The 21,342-nt window shown below is 41.5% G+C and overlaps 1 protein-coding gene across 4 annotated transcripts in view; it reads right to left on the reverse strand.

Annotated features, from left to right (window-relative positions):
- LOC149246037 (uncharacterized) overlaps positions 1–21,342 on the reverse strand; it is a 223,517-nt gene that overhangs the window by 139,113 nt on the left and 63,062 nt on the right. For all 4 annotated transcript variants that reach the window (XR_016266515.1, XM_089457824.1, XM_089457823.1 and 1 more), the window contains 6 exons: positions 4,874–4,896; positions 4,685–4,766; positions 4,086–4,234; positions 3,765–3,918; positions 3,568–3,675; positions 3,334–3,447 (listed from right to left, as the gene is read on the reverse strand). Coding sequence is in view for 3 of the 4 variants with exons in the window: in XM_089457824.1 (XP_089313950.1) it covers positions 3,334–3,447; positions 3,568–3,675; positions 3,765–3,918; positions 4,086–4,234; positions 4,685–4,766; positions 4,874–4,896 (630 nt within the window). In the remaining variant the exon portion in view is untranslated. The remainder of the gene's footprint in view (positions 1–3,333; positions 3,448–3,567; positions 3,676–3,764; positions 3,919–4,085; positions 4,235–4,684; positions 4,767–4,873; positions 4,897–21,342) is intronic.

Here is a 21,342-nt window from a genome sequence, read left to right on the forward strand (position 1 = left end):
ACTACTCTGCAACCCCAGTGTCTACCCAAACTAGACTGCGTTAGCCCCTCTCTGTCTCACGTTGGCACTACGTCAGCCTTTCTAGGCCTATGTCAACCCCAGGGGGCCCTGCATCAACTCTGGGAACCTCTGCATTAGTTGCGTTGGCCCCTCTAGTGCTCTGCGCAACACTTGCCTGCCTCTGCGTGGCCCTGCATGAGCCCTTGCTAGCTCTACGTCACCCTCCTTGGCTGTTGCGCTGCTCTCCGAGCACAATCTCTACCTTCTTTGTTTCTCTGTACTCAATGCCCTCAGCTGCTCTCCCAATCACTGATTCTATCTCTCTTAGCAAACCCTGCACTAGAGAATAGAATGACTGATCATCTGGTGTGATCTCCAAGTGACCCTCAAGCCTCCTCTTATACTTTTCCTGTTGACGATTCAATGGCCGAGATTAAGTCCCTAGTCAATGGCTAAGATTAGCTCTGGCTTGATCCATGTCTTTTGGACCACTTTAACACAGATTCATATTAATACACATTAATATTTTATTTTCCCTATGTTTAAACTTAAGGACTCCATTAAAAATATTAATTATTTTAATATCTCCTAATCTGTTTAGAATTTGTCCAAACCCTTTCTGGGTATTGGAGATCTCATATGCCCCAACCTCTCCACCAAATTTCGTGGCTAGAGCACATCCAATGCTACCCCAAATCAACAGATTATATACAGAATTTATACACAAAATACAGATCTACTAGATCTAAGGAGTATGAATACAACTCTACTCCTTGATCAGTAGAAATAAGCTTTACTTTACCCAGATCTAATATTTATTCAATAAAAGCACAATAATTGAGAAAAGTAGATTAGAAATAGATTGTCACAAGCTAAGGCCAAGAAAACCCTGCAAAATTCGTTAGATAAGTCTTTGATTGCAAGCAAAGTAGGCTCTTCAACTTCTTGTTTTGAGAGTTCGCTGGTCCAACCAAAGACGTCCCTAATGCCCAAGATCCGAATCACAAATTGATCTCTACACACTTAAGATAAAATTGCTAGATCACAAGGAGTTAGATAATACAATGAATCAAAAGATCTAGAGATACTTTCTAAATCGATTAATTTCAAAATGCTTCTCTAACATCAAATACTAATGCAAGATAAATGTGCAAATAGTAGATCCGCAACTGGCTAGTGAAATAACAATAATTTAATTTAAAACCGGTAGAGCATTAGGAGCAAAATTCAGAATGAGTTTTCCATAAAAGACTTCTTTAGTATTCATAAAATATTTGCAATACAAAACTGTGTCAGAGCTTCAGTAACCAAGAGCTTGACTTTTCATGTTACAAATGAGGAGCTTTGAGCTCAATCTATAGAAAAAATGAGAGATCTAAATCCCTCTCCAAGTGAAAATGACTAGGTCCAATGAGTTGCACAAATTTGACTTGATCCCAGAAGAAACGGCTAGTTGAAAGCTTGATCCATTTCAAAATAATCTCATCCCTTGATCTGGAGGAAAAATTTTGATTTCCTTGAGGATGGAGTTGAGCCTAGGCCAAAAATATTTTTTCCCAATTCCTTCCTCAAAATTTTCTCATTCAACTTAACCTCCTTGGACCAAAAATTTTGATTTTTCCTTGGAAATTAATTCTTCTTGGGCCGATGGTTTTTTTGTGGTATTTTCCTTGCTTGAATCGTGGAGATTCCTTAACTTTTTCCATGATTCCTTCCTCGGGAAAGTCCACATCTTTTTAATTATTTTTCCAATTGGAGAGAAATTTATTTTTCTCTCATTTTAATTTTCTAACCAATTTCCGGCTAATTATTTGCCATTTTTTTCCAAAAAATAAAAAAATGACTCGAGGGGTTTAAACATATTTTTCCACCCTCATAGTGTGTCTAGATAGAAAATTGAGAAGTTGAGGTGTAATTTTAAGCACTCATACCCCCTGCAACTTCTATAGATAACACTTTTTACATTTTACATCAAATATTACATAAAAATCCCGTTCAGCGGGGGAATTTTGACAATTAACAATTGACGTCTACACAACCAAATTCTGTGAGACTGTAGACATGATCTAGTATGACAATTTACATTAACTCTATACACTAGGATTCACCATAAAACCTCACTCTAGCTTTAAGGGATATTTGCGAGAAAAACTTAATCGATTACAAGTGTTTAAAAACACAAATAATGAGCTAAGAAAAAAACTCCCTGGAGTGAAAACACTCTAGCAAAAATCTTAAGCTACCTAAATGTGTTACATGGCTTTATATGCATCATACTAGAATCATTTTACAGCATGACCCATAGATCTGCAGAATTTGGATTACAACATGATGACTAGAAGCTGAAATGATGATGATGAAGTCTGAAAATTCTGGCTGTTCTGACCATGATGGCATGCTCAAAAATATACTCTAACGTGGGGTAGTTGATACTTGAGTGGTCAACAGGCCTCAACTGTTAGGAAAGATAGATCCAGTCGATCATGATCTAGTCCCTGGCTGCTTTCTGCACAGCCTGCACTTGGAGTCCAGGTTTTTCCATGTTTTCACATTGAGACATTATGTTTCTACATTATTGTTTTTGTTCTTTATACAAGAGACCTCTTTGTACTCCTACTTGGATCGACATCATTGTACTCGGGAGTCCAATTGACCTACTTTCATGGTCATTTGTTGGACATTAATATATTTATCTTATCTTATCTAATAACTAATAATCCCATCACAGATTGCCGACCAAGGCCACTCTAATAATGAGTAGGCAGCCTTGACATAGAATGGCAACCCATCTTAGAATATGATTGCAATTTCAGGTAGGCAACCAAGGCCCTTACCAATTCCTTTTCAGATTCACAAAACAAGGGATTGTTCACAATCAAATTTTGACTAACAGCATCAATGATCGTGATGTTGTATGCATATATTCTGCTATCAGTAGTATCTTGCTAAAACAAGAATTAACCCACAGAATCTTGAACTAATGTTACCCTGTGGAATAATGCATCCGAAAAAGACATGAAAAGTTTTAGGAGTCCAAGATGGATGCTTATTCTGAAAAGGCAATTGCTCTATATTAAATATTTACATTTCCAGAGATGTGGACGTATTTTGATGAATCATCAAGACTAAATCAAGTGTTTCATAAGAAGGTCAATAGTATATCGCCATATATAACTTCTAGTGACAGCACTGATGTCAAACAACATAGCCCACTGGAGAGGATACTGCTCTATCAAGAGACAGGGATCAAGCAGCTTAATCATATAGCCAATAATATCATATTGATTACAAAAAAAAAATCTTTGCACTTCAAGAAGAATACTCAGCACTTACTTTAAAGACAAACCCAGTGAAGTGTGGATAATCAGGTAGGATTTGCCCTATGTTGCTCTCGTGTGCACCAGGTTGCATGGCATATTGCAAGAAGCTGTCAAGAAACAATTCAACCTATACCATTTCGTTAATTAGAAATTTCATAACACTTAGGCATGGACAGTTGTGAAAGCTGGTGGAAACAGACCATAAATAACAGCAAAGATTGAATACTAGCATAGGCAAAATTCTTACCCCAAAATTATTCATAGCACTACCAAAAAATACAGGGGATAAATCACCAGAATGAATTTTTGCTACATCCATGAGTGGAAAGAGTCCTTCAATCAACTCAATTTCGTCCTGCCATCCAAACGAAAATCATAACAGCATTAAGTAAACTCGACATCAATAACAATTTTCAAACAAGCATCAAGTATACACATCCTCACCTCAAGCTGCTTATATAGATCAGATGGAATTATGGTATTCAGAGTAGAGTCACCAAAGGGAACAATTTTTACAGAGGCTTCTTTACTCCCATGTTTTGAATCTTTTTGGAATAAATGAACATTCTTGCTAGGTATATGATACAATCCAATGAACCTGAAAGAATGACATACAAAGTCATTTACAAAGTACAACAAAATTAGGACATGGAAGCTTTTACCCAAATATGAGCACTCTGGACAAAATGTGTGCTATGAGACATCATGGGTTTCTTCTAGACTTCAGTTGGTTATTCACATTCTGGTTCCAATAGATGCAATTACCTATCACCAGACCCTATAGGCCAGCTAACTGGATAGGTAGCAAGCCCAAACTCCTGCTCAATTTGATCAAGTAACTCCAGAGGTTCTAGTGCTGGACGGTCCATTTTGTTCATAAAAGTAAACACAGGAAGCTTCCTCATTCTGCATACCTGCCATGATATTCGATGTTAAAGTCACATTATTGTGTATGATGCAGTCAGTATCAGTGGCAGCAAGAAATACACTTATATGAAAAGATGATTATAATAATATACAGGACCACAAATAAAAAGGAAGCATATTAAAGTGAAACCTTTTATGGTTAAATATCTAACATCCAACCATAGGAACAAAGTCCTAGGGTACAGATGCTGGAACTGCAGATGTGATCAGGATAGAAAATAAACTATTTTCTCAACAACGGATAACAAGGCTTGTAAAATGCTTGTATCAAACATTTGTCTGGCATGTAAAGTAGCAGAAACAAATGTTCATAGAGGAGCACATGAATAGTTTTGTGGACACCAATATACTAGGATGAAAAATCCTTCTGCATTGAAATAATCTAGAAAGCTGGGGAGACTGAAGGAATCAGCAATTATTAATGTAATTGTCTTCACCTCAAAAAGCTTTTTAGTTTGTGGTTCTAGACCTTTTCCTGCATCCACTAACATCACTGCATTATCTGCTGCTGCTAGCGTCCTAAAGAAATTAATTCAGAACAAAATATCATAAGAATAAAAATGGCAAAAATGCAAAAAAAGAATCTGAAAGAGAAAACATTTCAATATTTTAATAGAAGTACTCACCTAAATGTATCCTCTCCAAAATCCTGGCACAAGAAGGTAATATTGAACAGTTAGAAATTTAGAATAAGTTGCCTGTAATGAAAACAAATTGCAAATACAAACATGCAAACACAATGTGCCCAGTGATACAGAATAACTTTTTGAGTATCCCATCTTACGGTGAAAACAAGTCCATGCTTTGAGTAGAGGTATGAATTTGTGCAGAGCTATATTTTAGCAAGAAATTTTAGCTTGCATTTTAGCTAGAAATTTATCTCCATCAAGGAATCATTTAATTTCTTCTAGAATTAAAAATCACAGAAATACATATTAGCCTTCTAACAGCCATAATAGTATAATACAATTGGAATCTCAAATTAAATGTTACAAAAAAACATATTGATGATGGTAAATAAAAAATACATTGATCACTGATTGGCTCCGTTGCCCACCGGAAGTGGGCACCCCTAGGAGAGCATTTTTTCTATTCATCTTCTTCCAGCCGGCAGCCAGAAGCCCCCTGACAGCCACCTTGTAGCCGATGTGATCTGCCACTTTATCTCCGCCACCTACATCAGTTGTATGTTCCCTCGCCCATTTGTCAAGAGCATATGTTAGAAGGTGGGAAATCCGGCTTGTTGAGCACTATGTGTCAACTACCCTATAGCAGTACACATTGCATTCCATCATGTTCGAGCAATCAAGCAGCCAAAGATCATCATCATCTTTCAGCATTTTTACCAAAAGTTGTAATCTAAATTTTGTAGCCTTGTGGGCCATCATTGTAAAAATGATTCTAGTATGACTATGAAGCCATGTAAAAACATCTAGGTAAGCCTTTGATTCTTAGCAAAGAATTTCACTCTAAGGATTTTTTTTACCCTCCGTCAATTATTCACATTTTCTAACCTAAATAATCGGCGGAGTTTTTCTCCCACATATACCCCAAAGCTAGAGTGGGGCTCGATGGTAAGGTCTCAGGTGTAGTCCTAGTGTTATCGAGTCTATGTAAATTCTCATACTAGATCATCTGTCATGTGTCGCAGAATTTGGTTGTGTCTAGAGGTCATGTTTTAATTGTTAAAATCACTGTTGATAATATCGGCGATATATAGCCGAATATCGGAAATATCGCGATATTTTCGGCGAGCCGATATATCACCCCGGAAATATCGGCGATATTTTCGAAAATATCGTGCGACGATCTAAAATATCGCCGAGCGTGTTTTTCCGCAGCTACAAAAAACGAAAATTGGTTTTTTTTTTCTTCATTTCTGTTTCTGAGTGTTGGAGAAGAAAGGGAAAGAGTTTTGTGGTGCTTGTCAAGGAGGGTTTGAAGATCAAACGACGATTATCACCACCAATTAAGATTTTTTTGTGGATCAAAGATTGAAGAATAGTGAGACAAACTTCATTTCTTCCATTAGCAGGTATGTTCTTAAAAACCCCTATGTTAATGATTTTTTCATAGATTTAGGGTTATGCTTGCTTGCCTCTTTGCCTAACAACATTTTGTTTCTTTGTTTTTTTCCATTTGCTATGGTTTTCATGCCCATGAACCAATGCAAGGGTTTTCTCCATATTTGGACAGCAAGCTTCATTTTTTTTTTTCAACTTTCTTATGCACCCTCTTATTGCCATTTTTCATTCACAATGCAAAATGCAAATAATGTAGTAATTTTTTTTGAATGAGGTTGTTATTACTTATTATTTTTTCATTTTGTGTTGGGGGGTTTAATGCCAATTTTTTGTTTTTTTTGTGCCCTAGGTTTGAATTAGTTCACTACAAATGTCAAATATGCCAAAAGCCTTGGACCCATTTTGGGAGTATGGGGACGCTGTTGGTGGGGCAAATCAGGCATATATATCATGCAACTTGTGTGGGACCAAGATGTCAGGAGGGATTACACGATTGAAATACCATCTGGCTAAACTCTCTGCATATGATGCAGATGTGATGCCTTGTATGGTTTATAGTGCAGAGGTTATACAAAAAGCTCGTGAAGCAATTGCTGAACAAGACAGAAAGAAAGCTGCTAGGGAGAGGCCAATGGTCTCAGATAGATAGCTGCTAGTTTTATTTGTTTTGCAACTTTTGCTACATATAAGTTTATAACTCATGATGATGAAATATTTTTAAAGTTTTATATATGTGATGTTGTTTTGTTTGAGTCCTTGATTGGACAATTATCACTATCAGGGATCAGCAGGATATGTGATGTTATTTTGTTTGAGTCCTTGATTGGACAATTATCAATTTATCACTATCAGGGATCAGTAGGATATGTGATGTTATTTTGTTTGAGTCCTTGATTGGACAATTATCAGGGATCAGCAGGATTTGGTATCGCCTTTGAATTTTGATGTATCATTTCAATTTGACATCATATATATCAATGCCTTCTTCATATTTATGTGCCAATGTGTTTAGTTCATGTTGTTATTGCTTTATATGTTTAGAAATCTGAAAAAAATGAATATATTATGCATTTTTTATGCTTGTCGATATTTGCCGATATTTTGCCGAGGAAATCTCTCTAAGTGAGACAACAGAGAGGTATGATTTCCAATTCGTGAGTTTGTAGAGGCAGAGGAGAGACGCAGTGCTTGAAGGGCGTAGTTTCTACCGGGGCAAAAATTAGCTGGAAAAGAATGAAGACACGTAGAAGGGGAATTTTCTCCTCAGAGAACTTTCTGCCAAAAAGTTCGAATTTCTCACTTGCTGAGCAGCTGAGCAGTGGTAAGCAGTGACTAGAGGAGTCAGTTCGACAGTTGGGTGAAATGGCATCACATGGGCTTAGAGATCACGACAGGTTGGAAGGAGCTTCCAACTATGTCATATGGAAGACCAGAATCTTATCTGTTCTGGAGGAACATGATCTCGAGACCTATGTCAATAGTGTTGTAGTTGTTCCTACTGACAACGATCAAAAGAAGAAGTACAAAGCTGAGCAGTGGAAGGCAAAGAGACTCATTCTCGATGCAATTCGAGATCATGTGGTCTCACACTTGCAGGGCAAGGCTACAGCCCGAGAGATGTGGGAAGCCTTGTCTTCACTGTATGAAGGCTCTTCCGAACAGCAAAAGATGTATTTGGAGCAGAAGTTGCAGCAGACTTTGATGCAGAAAGGAGAAGGGGTGAACCTCTATCTTTAGCATCTTCAAGACACTAGAAACCAACTTGCTACAATGGGGTCCACTCCTCAACCAACCACGATGGTGAGGATAGCCCTGAATGGTTTCTCAGATGAATGGCAAGTTTTCGTCCAAAGCATATTGGGCAAAAAGAAACTACCTTCATGGGAGGAGATGTGGGCGGCTCTTCAACAAGAGGAGTTAAGGAGGGACCTAGTGAAGGTCAGCTTCAGTGGCAGTAGTGGCAGTGGCACAAAGATGAAGGAGGAGGAGGAGAACCCAGCTCTGGCATCAAAGGGACAGCAGAAGCCAACGCAAAAGAAGGACATTTTGAAGGTGAAATGTTTCAGTTGTGGCGAGATGGGCCACTATGCATCCCAGTGTCTTTTGAAGAAAAAGGACAAGGATGAGAAGCATGATCCTAAGGCTGCTTCAACAAAGATTGACGAGGATGAGTTTGCCATGAGTGCCCACGCATCTCTAGGAGGGAGATGGGGCGATATTGAGCTATAGTCGGGAGAACTACATGTGGGCAGGATCCTTGAGGAGTCCACCTCTTGGATCAATTCCTTGCTACGAGAGCCCAAGATTCAGCAGTAGCGAGATGGACTTAGTGTCAGATGATGCAGTAGAGTGTTTGGAGGACAGATGCAGTAGCTAGGGACCAAAGACTGATCAGCGCAGAGCAAGGTTGGCAGCAATGCAGTTGGCACTGTGCAGGAGTCAACAGCAGCAACGCAAAAGATTCAAAGGGTCAGAATCAGCAGCAGTCAAATTCCAACATTCATTGTATTATGTTGGACACAGTGAAGTTCAACTAATTTTGGATGTTTTTCAGTTGCTTCTCTCAGAAACTAAGTTGCAGTACGGATGCAGTGTTAGCAGTGACAATGCTAGCAGCATAGCAGATGCAGCGCTTGAGAGGGAGTTGTGGTACAAATGCAGCAGTTGTAGTCGCAGTGTCATGGGCAGCAGTACAGTAGCAGCAGCAGCACAGTGTTGGTGGTAGCAGCAATGCAGAAAGGAGGTGCTTCAGAAACAGAGCAGCATGCAAGTGGACGTTGTTGCTAGAGCACTTTCCTCGCTAAGAGGGAGTGTTAGTTTTTGGTAGCATCGGAAGTGCTCTAGCCTTGAAAATTGGTGGAGAGGTTAATGCACATGAGTTCTAAAGAACCCAGAAACCGTTTGGTGAAATTCCACCCGGATTGTATTTTATTAAAATAATTAATATTTTTAATGACGTTCTTAAGTCTAAACTTAGGGAAATTAAAATTTTTTTGGGTATTAATCAAAATATGGGTGAGAATGATCTATAAGGCGGATCAGGGAATGTTTTAATCTTAGCCGTTGATTAGAGACTTAATCTCGGTCATTGAAGACTCAACAGGAAAAGTATAAAATGGAGGCTTGGGGTCCATTTGGAAATACACACAGAGGGAGAGAATTGAATTAGAGTTCGATTTTTGGGGCTAGGAAGCTGAGAAATTCGAACTAAGTGATCATTCAGCGGCAGAGAGAATCCGGAAGGACTTTCTGGAGAATACTGACAGAGAGGTGGGAGAGCTTGCAGAGAGGCAACGCAGAAGCCGGGAGAGTTGATGTTGGGCTAGTCTAGGCCCACGTAGTCCTAACGCAGAGCCAGAAGGGCCAGCGCAGAGCAAAAAAGTTACCTATCACGCAGAATCCAGAACTGTTGGGAACAGCCGGAACTGCCAGAACAGCTGGGATAGCTGACGCAGAGAGCAGAAGAGGTGACGTAGGGCTGATACAGAGCCTGAAAGGCTAACACATGGCCTACGTAGGGCCAGCGCATAAATAGCTGGGGTTAGCCAATCTTGTACCGGAACAGTGGGAATTTTGTCAGGTGCAATGAGGTAAAACTCACTCAGATTTTCCGCTAGTATTTTTCTCTGTAAAGGATTGCTAGATGAGCATCCTAGATTTGTATTCAGATAGTTCTCTTGCATAATAATAAAACCTCATAATTGTTGCACCGATTTTCTTGCATTGGGTTTTTCCGAGGACTATTGTGTCCAAAAATAAGTGTGTCCTATGTATCTTGTTCTTTGGTCTGTTTTTTGTTTAATGAGATCAAATATTTAATTAGTGTAGGCTGCAGAAATAATTTGCTTCATTATTCAGAAGAATAACTTGATAAATGTAATATAAAAATCAAGTAGGTGAAGTAGATTCAGATTTGTTATAGTAGGGGTTCCTTCGAGTCTAGGAATTTTCACATCTCCTAGCGTTCCAGTACAACAAGTCATTAGAGAAATCGAGTAAATGAGCTTACCTAACCATGGACCACAGGTGGGGACTTCATAATAGCCTTCCCTTCCATAATGGGCTTTGGGATATGCCAATGTCTCCTGAACTCCAAATGGGGTTAACCAAGTGCCCTATTAGGTGGTTTCTACTCCTAAAGAGAATAATATAGTCAAGGTACACCCTTCAAAAGGTGGTGGCATGTGGCAAATATATGAATGAAGTAGGGAATGAAAAGGGACAACCCTGGGTCACATGCTGGGGTACAAGGGTAGCTGATAAGAGGGAAGCCCACACTTGGGTTTATAATGTATAAGAGGGAGCAGTCGTGGTACATGAGGTGCCCCGACCTTTGATTTTTCCACCCTTCTTTTATGCCTTTCGCCTTTTTTATGATTTTCTTTGATTGACTACTCGGGGCTCAAGGGGTTATGGCATGATGTGTAAGATATAGCAGTGGAATCCCCTTTTTAAGGAAGGGCAGTTCATCGCCCACCAGGGGTTGGGACAATCATGGGTTCCTATATGATGAAGAAGGCTCATAGAACCTATAGGAACCAGGGTGATGGCCATAATGATGGAGTAGAGCTCATGTATTAGCTTTTGCCCGCGTGCTAAAATGTTTTTGTCCCGGCCATATTTTGCATTTTGTGGTACTTTTCCTATTGAATGTGGCCATATATGCTTGTAACTTTCTTTTTAGCTGCATCAACCTCTGGGCTTCATTCCAGGCCATGACCCAAGGTGTGGGCAAGGGGAAGAGGAAAGCTAACCCTATGTGGACCCAATGGAGGGATGTGGACCCAGATGGAAAAAATGATGGATGGGGCAATAATGGATGGAAAGAGAGTAATAGAAGCAGATAAGGGAGCGATTCCATGCAACCAAAATCAGGGTTTCCCGTGAAATACCATCCCTGGAACCAAATGGTCAATAAAAGAGATCAATCCAAAGTTAATTCCTAAAAGGGGTCTAGGGGACATAAGCACATACCTAGCCCATTCTTTTTGTAGATTCCCCCCATTAATCCATGCCCAGAAGTGCCCATGATAAGCAAACTACAATAGTCAATTTCAAAATGACAAGGCATATCTTTAGATTTGAAAGGCCCACCTTCAAACATACAATCATGGCAGATGGTCTAGGGACCACATTGTTGGCTCAGGTGGCCGAGAAGATGGCACAATGAGCTAGCTGGTGGCTACAAGGGGCCGCTAGCTGTCGGCTGAGGACCATCTTGGAGACAAAAATTCTCCTAGGGATATCACCCACAAAGTGTTGGTTAACACAGCCATATTGAGCATATACAGAATTGTAAACCCATTTTGGTGGTAAGATTGAAGGAGGACCCCTTTGAAATTACTAATATATCTTTTGCAAGACCTTTAACACACATTTGGGTGGACCTTTATCAAGATCATGAGCATTTTTGGGCAGATTTTTGTGTTGCCCGTGAGCCCTCTTCAAGGCAGCCCTCTTTCTTTGACAGGGTCGTGAGCTTTTAGAGGCCTAGCCTCTTTCTCCTTGTGCAATCTTTCAACTTCTTGGAAGTCTGATTTTATATGTAAAACAGTCCTTTAAATTTCAGATTTGAAGGTTCTTCTTTTATACCTCATTTGCAATCAATCTAGTTTATCAAGAAGAAGATCTAGTGTCCAAGCTTTCAAGCAATTATTGTAAATATCTTTCTTGAGTTTGGTTGAGGCCTTTGAAGGGTTCTCATCTCTTGTAATCTGTTAAATTTAGGTATGTTCTATACTTGGAGCAATTTACTTCAATTTTTCATATAAGCCCAATGACAATATTCAGATTAGCAATCACATCAGCATGATTGTAAAGTGCAGATAGAACATAAACATAAACAGCAAAAGACAAGCCAAGACAAGAGGACACAAGATGTGGCACCAGCCAGGGACAAATCCCAATGTGAGGAAACCCTTGGTCAATTCTTCTTATATTTTTCAATAGTTTAGCAGAGAGAAAGAGATAGAGTACAATTATTTGAAGTCAATAATTGACTTGCAAAATAGGAGATCAAAGATATTCTCCATGAGGTTGGAATTCTGACACCAAGGACTGAAGATATGCAGTATATGATAGGCCTAGAATTGCTCAACCAATTACCAGAATACTGAGGCTTTCCTTCAATAAGACTCTCCTTTCTTTGTTGCTTCACTAATCATGACAAGGCTGCTCATCTAGCATCTTATATATGTTGTAAGGACTGGTGCATATCTTGGAAATCCTAATCCCTGGTTAGGGCACAAACTCAGTGTTCTACAACACCCCACAATCCACCTATTTACTGCGGTTAGCCTTCATATAGTCCTCCAATGATATGTTGCCTTATAGGGTTGCTAACCTTCTGAATTCAACTCCTAAAAGGCCTCCAACTGTTGGCTATGTCCTGCGGCCTAGCCCAGCAGTGGACTGTAGCTGAGGTCCCTTCAATCTGTGTTCCAATCAGCCCTTTAAACAATGATCCCTTGCTGCTCCTTTAAGCAGCTTCAAATCAAGCTCAAGACCAACCTTATCTTGCCCAAATAGCCTTGCATTATACCATGTTGTCACCTGCAGTAATGTGACCCTTCACGCTATTGAGATACTTCCTTTTGCTGCGGCTAGGTCTATTCTTCTAACTGCGTCTAAGGGTCCCTTGTAAGTTGTGATAAGGGCTCCTCTAACTGCGGCTTTATGCCTTCATATGCTGTTGATTAGGGGCTCTCCAACTGCGGCTAATTGAGCTGCGTATAAGGCATTTTCATAACAGCAAATAGGAGCTTCATAAGACTACGTATGCGTCTCTCTTAATAGTAGATTAGGGCTGCTAATTAGGCCTCTTGTTGCTGCGGAATAAGGCCTGCGTTTAGGACATTAGGGAACCTCCAAGACAATGGCTAATACATCCTTTGTGATTGCGGCTAGGGCATGGCCAGATCTCCTTTCAAAACAGCGTCTAGACTTCCTCCATCAACTACGTAAGAACCCTTCCTCCACTGCGTCTAGGGCTTCTCCCTCTTGATCTCTCTAGCCACCAAACCCAAATGAGTGGAGAGAGATCTTTAGGAGAAGTGTGTATGCAAAATGACTTGAAGACCTCTTCTATTTATAATGAAACGTTGAGGATAAGTTGGGGTAATTTGGTTGCTGGCCAACCTTGACAAATTGTCAAATAACATAAATAAATTCATCTCTGTGTATACATGTCGGAATCGGATGATCTTTAGATCAACCCTACACCTCTCGATGAGAGGAATCCAAGAAAAATATCAGCTACCATAAATAAGAAGACCCACATGTAGTTTGGCCCTAGTTGCCAATTTTAACACTCCCTCTCAACTAGGGAGAACTCCATCTACTAATTCATCTGCCAGACCATACTATCTCTGCCATCAATGCAGTGCCCTACATTGCTATGCTCTGCTGAACTATGAAGAAGAAGAAGTGATCAAGAATGTCTCATAGCATTCTCTACTGAACCGAAGTCAGTCCTATATAAAGAGAGGGTTTCATACCACTCTTATTGATCCGAAATCAGTTCCAAATAAAGAGAGTGTCTCATACCACTCTTACTGATCTGAAATCAGTTCCAAATAAAGAGAGTGTCTCATACCACTCTTACTGATCTGAAATTAGTTTCAGATAAAGAGAGTGTCTCATACCACTCTTACTAGCCCGAAGTTAGTGCCAATTGATCCCAAATCAATATCATCCTAGCATAGGGAGTATGGTAGTACACGATACATCCATCGGTAGTACTATGGTCCCTATCGTCATTTCCCTACTCATTGGCCAGATGAGAGGTACTTCCAATGAGTCCCAGACTGCATGGGTAGGATGTCTCAACAGGAGAAGGATGAACCACTCATCCTGCCTACATGTCGCCATGGGGTATCCCAGGGGAAGGTTAAACCACTCACCATGTACACAACAAATCATTAGGGGAAGGCTGAACCACTCACCATGTACACAACAAATCATTAGGGGAACGCTGAACCACTCACCCTATGATTGTGTCTCAATAGGAGAAGGATGAACCACTCATCCTGCCTACATAGAAAACTACTAGGGGAAGGCTAAACCACTCACCCTATGGTTGCTCATCGCTCCAAGAAGTAACCCCAAGCCCCCCGGAGCTCCCAGAGCTCAATGTCCATGACATACAGGATCCTCAGGAGAGGGTTTCTCCACGATTCCTAGTCGTTCTGGAAAGTCAAAAATTTGACCTTTCCCAGGGGCTTCGTCAGAGTATCGGCGACCTGCACATCAGTCCCAAAGTGTTGGAGCCTTCTTGCTCCCCGTTGTACCATATCCCAGATAAAGTGGTACCTGATGTCTATATGTTTGGAGCGATCATAGAACACGGGAATCCCCAACAATCGAATCCCACTCTAGTTGTCACAGAGGATCACGGTGGTATCCAACACGTGTCCAAATAGCTAACTGAAGAGCTTCCCCAACCAGACAGCTTCACACAAGGCCATACTCGCAGCTACGCATTTGGCCTCAGCAGTGCTCAAAGAAACCGACTTCTGCTTCTTGCTCATCCAAGATATCGAAGTAGAACCCAAAGAGAACCAGCACCTAGAAGTGCTCTTGCGATCCTCCACAATGCCTGCCCAATCAGCATCAGAATAATCATGCAGCCTCACACTTCCAGCAGTGTATCTCAGTCCATGAGTGATTATGCCTCGAAGATATCTCAGAATATTCTTGGCACCAATCCAATGTGAGTGATGAGGCTTAGCCATATGTTGGCTCAACATGCTAAATGAAAAACATATATCCGGACAGGATTTCACCAAGAACACCAATGAGTTGACAAAACTAAGAGGCATTTCCCAAATCAGGTCTAGCAGCACTACCACTTTACTTCTTAAAGTTAAGCTCCATCGAGGTAGTCACAGGCTTGCAGTCCACCATTCCAAATTCGGAATCCAACTCCCTCTTACATTTGTAAATGAGAGGGTATGTACCTGTCAGAAAGAGGTCGTCCTCATAAGGTACTAGTATGAGAGGTCTATCATCCACAACCTTAAAGCAATGGTTTGGATCAGCTTCACTCCTAGTGAATCTCAGCTTCATCAAATAGCTATCAATCCTCTCAAACCGAGCACGGAATGTTTGCTTCAAATCAAGGAGAGCTTTCTTCAACCTACATATATGAGATTCTTGATCATGAATCTTAAACCCCTCGGGTTGTTTCTTGCTATTACATGAGGGGAATGGTCCCCTTGTAGGTTTTCCTTCGGTACATCTCGGACATGTACCTTCATGCTCTTCTTTGAATTTAGGCATCCTTGTCACCATCTGTCCTACATCGAGTAGGGCCTTACAATGAAGATGGGAAGACCTCCGATGCCATTGAAGAGATGAGTCACCCGACATGGTCCCTAATGGACTTCCTACAACTTGATACAAAGTGCCAACCCTGAACCCAAGAGTAAAAGCATCTTTAAAATTCCTTTTCCAAACACGTACATTTCCATCGATGAATGCCACCTTGTAACCTTTGTCTTCCATTGCTGAAATGGACACCAGGTTCTTCTTGAGATCAGGTACATAAAGAACTTCTTGTAAATGAATCGAGTTACCCTGATCTAATTGAAGAGTAACATTCCCTACACCCTTTACGGGATAGGTGGCATCATCTCCAAGAATAATCTCCAAGTTTGTTTCCTTCTCTATCAAATCAAAGAGCGCTTCCTTGTATCCGGTGAAGTGTCTTGAAGCACACCACTATCAATAAGCCAATTTCCCAAAGAGTCCAAAGGAGAGGTAGTGGAGAGGGCCGATATAAGATAATACTCCTTTTGCTTATCAGAAACAACATTCGATTCTTCATACTTGGAGTTGCTTGCTTTCTTGGAGAGTCGACCATTTCTTTGATGTCCCGCATTCCTTTTTCCTTTGCCATTGTACCTGTCATTCCTTCGATCATTGTTATTGAAGTTGCCCCTGGAATGATTGTGATCATCATCATGTGATGTGTCCCTTCTATTTGGACACTTCCTCGCATAATGGCCAAACTTATTGCAAGCAAAGCATATGCCCTTCCTTCCACCCTTAGATCCGGGCTTTCCATTGAAATGACCTTTAGACCCTACATGATTTCTCCTTTTGGCATGAGCGGAGAAAGCAGTGGGGTTGCCTTTATTAGAAGGCATTTCTTGCTCCACCATCTTGGTTTCTTCTTGAATGCATCTCGACATCAATTCTTCAAACCCTGGAATTCGATCATTATTGAGAATAGTGGTTCTCAATATATACCACTTAGGTGGGAGTCCTCCAAGGGTGGTGATAGTAAGTTCCCTGTCAGATATGATTTCTCCAATCGATAGAAGATCATTCTTGATCTCGGTGATCCTTAAGAAGTAGGATTGAATATCCTCTTCCTTGCCCTTCTTAATATCCTTAAGCCTATTTTTGAGAAATAAAATTTGATTTGCATCACTAACCTTGAACATGCTTACCAATCTGTCGTAGATCTCCTTGGAGGTGTTTAGATCAGAGATGTAGGCTACCAAACTCTTGTCAATGGAATCTCTGATAATCTTCTTCCCTTTGACTTCACCCTTGGTGTACTTGTTCTTTGTAACAACTGGTGCATTTGATGGAGGCTCGGGGATTTTGCCCTTCACATAATCCAGCGCTTCTTGTACTTCCAATGTCAGATCAAGAGACATCTTCCATCCGTGATAATCAGACTTTTCACGGAGCTTGTCTTCAACCGAGAAGTGGGATAAAGAACCCATTGAGCCTTTTGTCCTTGTCCAACTGTCTTCAGTGATTGCTCTTTCACTCTTGCTTGGGCTTTGTCTTCACCTCAGCTCTGATACCATGTTAAATTTAGATATGTTCTATGCTTAGAGCAATTTACTTCAATTTTTCATATTAGCCCAATGACAATATTCATATTAGCAAACACATTTGCATGATAGTAAAGTGCATATAGAACATAAACATAAACAGCAGAAGACAAGCCAAGACAAGAGGACACAAGATGTGGCACCAGCGAGGGACAAACCCCAATGTGGGGAAACCCTTGATCAATTCTTCTTATATTCTTCAATAGTTCAGCAGAGAGAAAGAGATAGAGTACAATGATTTGAAGTCAATACTTGACTTGCAAAATAGGAGATCAAAGATCTTCTCCATGAGGTTGGAATTCTGACACCAAGGACTGAAGATATGCAATAGATGATAGGCCTAGAACTGCTCAACCAATTACCAGAATACTGAGGCTTTCCTTCAATAAGACTCTCCTTTATTCACTGTTTCACTGATCATGACAAGGCTGCTCATCTAGCATTTTATATATGCTTTAAGGAATGGTGCATATCTTGGAAAACCTTATCCCTGGTTAGGGCACAAACTCAGTGTGCTACAGCACCCTTGTTGATTTGGGGTAGCATCGGATGTGCTTTAGCCATGAAAATTGGTGGAAAGGCTAAATCACATGAGATCTCCAAGACCCAAAAATGGTTTGGACAGACTATACCCGGTTTGGGAGATATTAAAATAAATAATATTTTTAATGGAGTTCCTAAATCTAAACTTAGGAAAAATAAAATATTAATGGGTATTAATATAAATCTGGGTTAGAAGGTTCCAAAAGTCATGGATCAAGCCAAATCTAATCTTAGCCGTTGATTAGAGATTTAATCTCGACCATTGAAGGACCAACGAGAAAAGTATAAGAGGAGGCTTGAGGGTCAGTTGGTGAACACACCAGAGTGATCAGTGATTCATTTTACTAGAGCGGGGTTGCTAAGCAAAGTTGAATCAGCGATCAGTAGCGAGGGGCAGTGAGTAAGAGGCAGAGAGGCAGAGACAATACTGAGAGACTAGCGCAAAAGTAAAGAGAGCGAGAGCAGTAGCCAATCCAGGCTACGCAGAGCCCAGCAGAGACAGCACAGAGGCCAGAGGAACTGCGTCATCCACACAAAGGTTGTTGGAGTGACGCAGAGGGTCCCAGAGGTTGCGCAGTGCCTCAGAGGGTTGACACAGAGGGTCTTGGGGTTGACACAAATCAGTAGGAGGCTGACGCAGAGGCCAGAAGGGCCAGCGTCGAGCTTCAGTTGTGCCGGAGAGGGTTTCGTGGGACACGTTTTCTAAATACCTGTTTGCTGTTATAGAGGCATTGTTGCCTTGTATTTTTCTCTATCGGGTGAGCCGATTAGGCACTCAGTTGTACTCAAATAGACTGCATAATAATATAACCCTCTGAATAGCTGCACCGATTTTCCCGCATTGGGTTTTTCCGAGGACATTTGTCCAAAAATAACACTGTCACTTGTGTGCTTGTTTTCTTTCAGTTGATGATTTGTAGATGTTGTGATTGTATTATGTTTATTTTGGTATTTAAATGTATTAAATAACTTGTTCGAATTTAAACAAGTAGAAGAAATAAACCAGCAGAATACAGATTAATTTTCTAACGGATAGACTTAGAAAATTCAACATGGTATCAGAGGGTGGTTGCAGATCACAAGAAAACTGAAGGCATCAGCTTAGCAGAGCATTTGCAGCAGATTCAGCGGTCCCGAGTGACAGAGTTGATCCTTGTAGAAAGCAACAGAGGAAGGAGTAATGCAAAGGGACTGCATCATCAGTCTAGGCCAGAGAGAGGCAGCGCAGAGGCTGAGGAGGGCAGAAACTGGCTCACGTAGAGGCCAGAAGGGCTGACGCAGTTGGCTGAGGGAGCTGTTTTTCTGGTGTCGGGATTGCACAGAGCCAAGAGGCTCAATCCTTCAGTTGTTGGGGCATAGGAGGTTGTGGGTAGTTTGCAAAGCGAAGCTGGTGGGGTACTGTGGTTAGAACAATACCTAACAAGGCAAGACCAAGGTAGAGGGAGTTGCGGCAGAGGCAGATTTCTAGCCAAGGAATCTAGATCAGTGTTGCAGTTGCACAGACGATCGAAGAGGAGCAACTTGATAGTTGGCAAAAGGATTTCTAGGAGGGAAATCGGGACTCAGAGGGAGTCCAAAAGAGAACTTCCAGACAGGAAGTAGAGAGACTCGGACGAGTTGAACCAAGAACTTCCAGACAGGAAGTAGAGAGACTCAGCATGAGTCGAACCAAGAACTTCCAGGCAGGAAGTAGAAAGACTCAGAGGAGTCAACATAAGAGCAGCGAGATGGTTGTGAATGGATTGAGAGATCAGGACAAGCTGGACGGAGCGTCCAACTTTGTGGTCTGAAAGGCCAGGATCTTGTCCATTCTAGACAAACATTGTATCAAGGGCTTCGCCTTGAGAGTGATGGCTATCCCAGTTGACCCAGTAGCTAATGAAAGGTACGAGGAGGCAATGGCTAAGGCAAAGTGTATCATCCTTGATGGGGTCAAGGATCATGTGGTCCCACATATTGCCGAGAAGGAAACGACAAAGGAGATGTGGGACACTTTGAAGACATTGTACCAACATACTTCCGTGCAGAGGAAGATGCTCCTAGAGAATCAGCTAAGGTCATACCAGATGTAGAAGGGAGAGCAGATAGATGTCTTCCTCGGTCGATTGAAGGAGATCCATGACCAGCTAACTTCCATAGGGGCCACGCCGAATCAGGAGTTGATGGTAAGGATCGCACTTAACGCAATCTCCAAGGATTGGGAGACATTTGTCCAGAGCATACTGGGCAAGACGAGTCTTCCGGATTGGGAAGAACTATGGGCGACTCTTCATCAAGAAGAGATCAGACAGCTGACCAAGGCGGGGAGTAGCAGCAAAGGGGTCAAGATCAAGAAGGAAGAGGAAGAGGATGCGGCTTTGGCATCTATGGGAAAGCAGAAGAAGAGGAAGAAGAAGGACCTCTACAAGGTCAAGTGCTTCCATTATGGGGCACTTGACTCGAAGGCAACACCAGCAAGGGCAGAGAAAGAAGTCGAGGAGGATGACGATTGTGCCATGAGTGCTCATGTGCCACTTGAGAAGAAGTGGGGATACATTGAGCAATAGTCAGGAGGACTACAGGCGACGAGGGGCAGGATCCTTGAGGTACCCAACCTCTTGAATTATACCTTGCTACGGGAGCCCCAAAGAGGAGTAACAGGACTGGTGGATGTAGGTAGAGACAGATGCGGATGAAGCAGCAAGGAGTACTACAGTGCAGGAGTCCCTGGGCAGCGTGAGGCTAGCAAGCTGCAATAGTGCGAGAGGCACGGGAGTGATGCAACGGTGCAGGATGGCACAGAGAGGTTTGCAACGGTGCGAGATGCAGGGAGTTGTTGCAGCAGCGCAGAGGTCAGTAGAGGGAGCACTTGTTAACGGCAGAGAGAGCTTTAGCATCGGGAATGTTTCTAGCCTGACAGGGATGTCAAAAGTTGGGTGGATCAGTTACTTACTTCATAGTAACTGAGTTGTAGTGCAGTAGCAGTATGCAGTAGCACGATGCAGCATGATGAGAGGGGGATGCAGTGCAAATGCAGTGTTGGGAGGATCAACCAGCAACAGCATAGATGCAGAGGGAGCTGTCGTATGGATGCAGCAGTGGCAGTGGCAGGGCCATGGGCAGCAGTGCAGAGGATGTTGGGCGGGGAGGCCTAGCATCAGCATAGGTACCGGTGCCGGATAATCAGAGTATTGCTCAATGAGGAGTATTACTAGAGCACAGTCCTTGCTAAAAGGGAGTGTTGATTTGGGGTAGCATCGAATGTGCTCTAGCCATGAAAATTGGTGGAGAGGCTAAAGCGCATGAGATCTCCAAGACCCAGAAATGGTTTGGACAGATTGTATCCAGTTTGGGAGATATTAAAATAATTAATATTTTTAATGGAATTCCTAAGTCTAAACTTTGGAAAAATAAAATATTAATGGGTATTAATATAAATCTGGGTGAGAAGGTTCCAAAAGTCATGGATCAAGCCAAATCTAATCTTAGCCATTGATTAGAGATTTAATCTCAGCCGTTGAAGGACCAATGAGAAAAGTATAAGAGGAGGCTTGAGGGTCAGTTGGAGAACACACCAGAGTGATCAGTCATTCATTTTGCTAGAGCGGGGTTGCTAAGCAAAGTTGAATTAGTGATCAGCAACGAGAGGCAGTGAGTACGAGGCAGAGAGGCAAAGACAATACTGAGAGACCAGCGCAG

The sequence above is a fragment of the Pinus tabuliformis genome, chromosome 7 (assembly GCF_031772625.1).
Source record: "Pinus tabuliformis cultivar Carrire ecotype Pingquan chromosome 7, CPIR1, whole genome shotgun sequence".
Lineage (NCBI taxonomy): Eukaryota > Viridiplantae > Streptophyta > Pinopsida > Pinales > Pinaceae > Pinus > Pinus tabuliformis.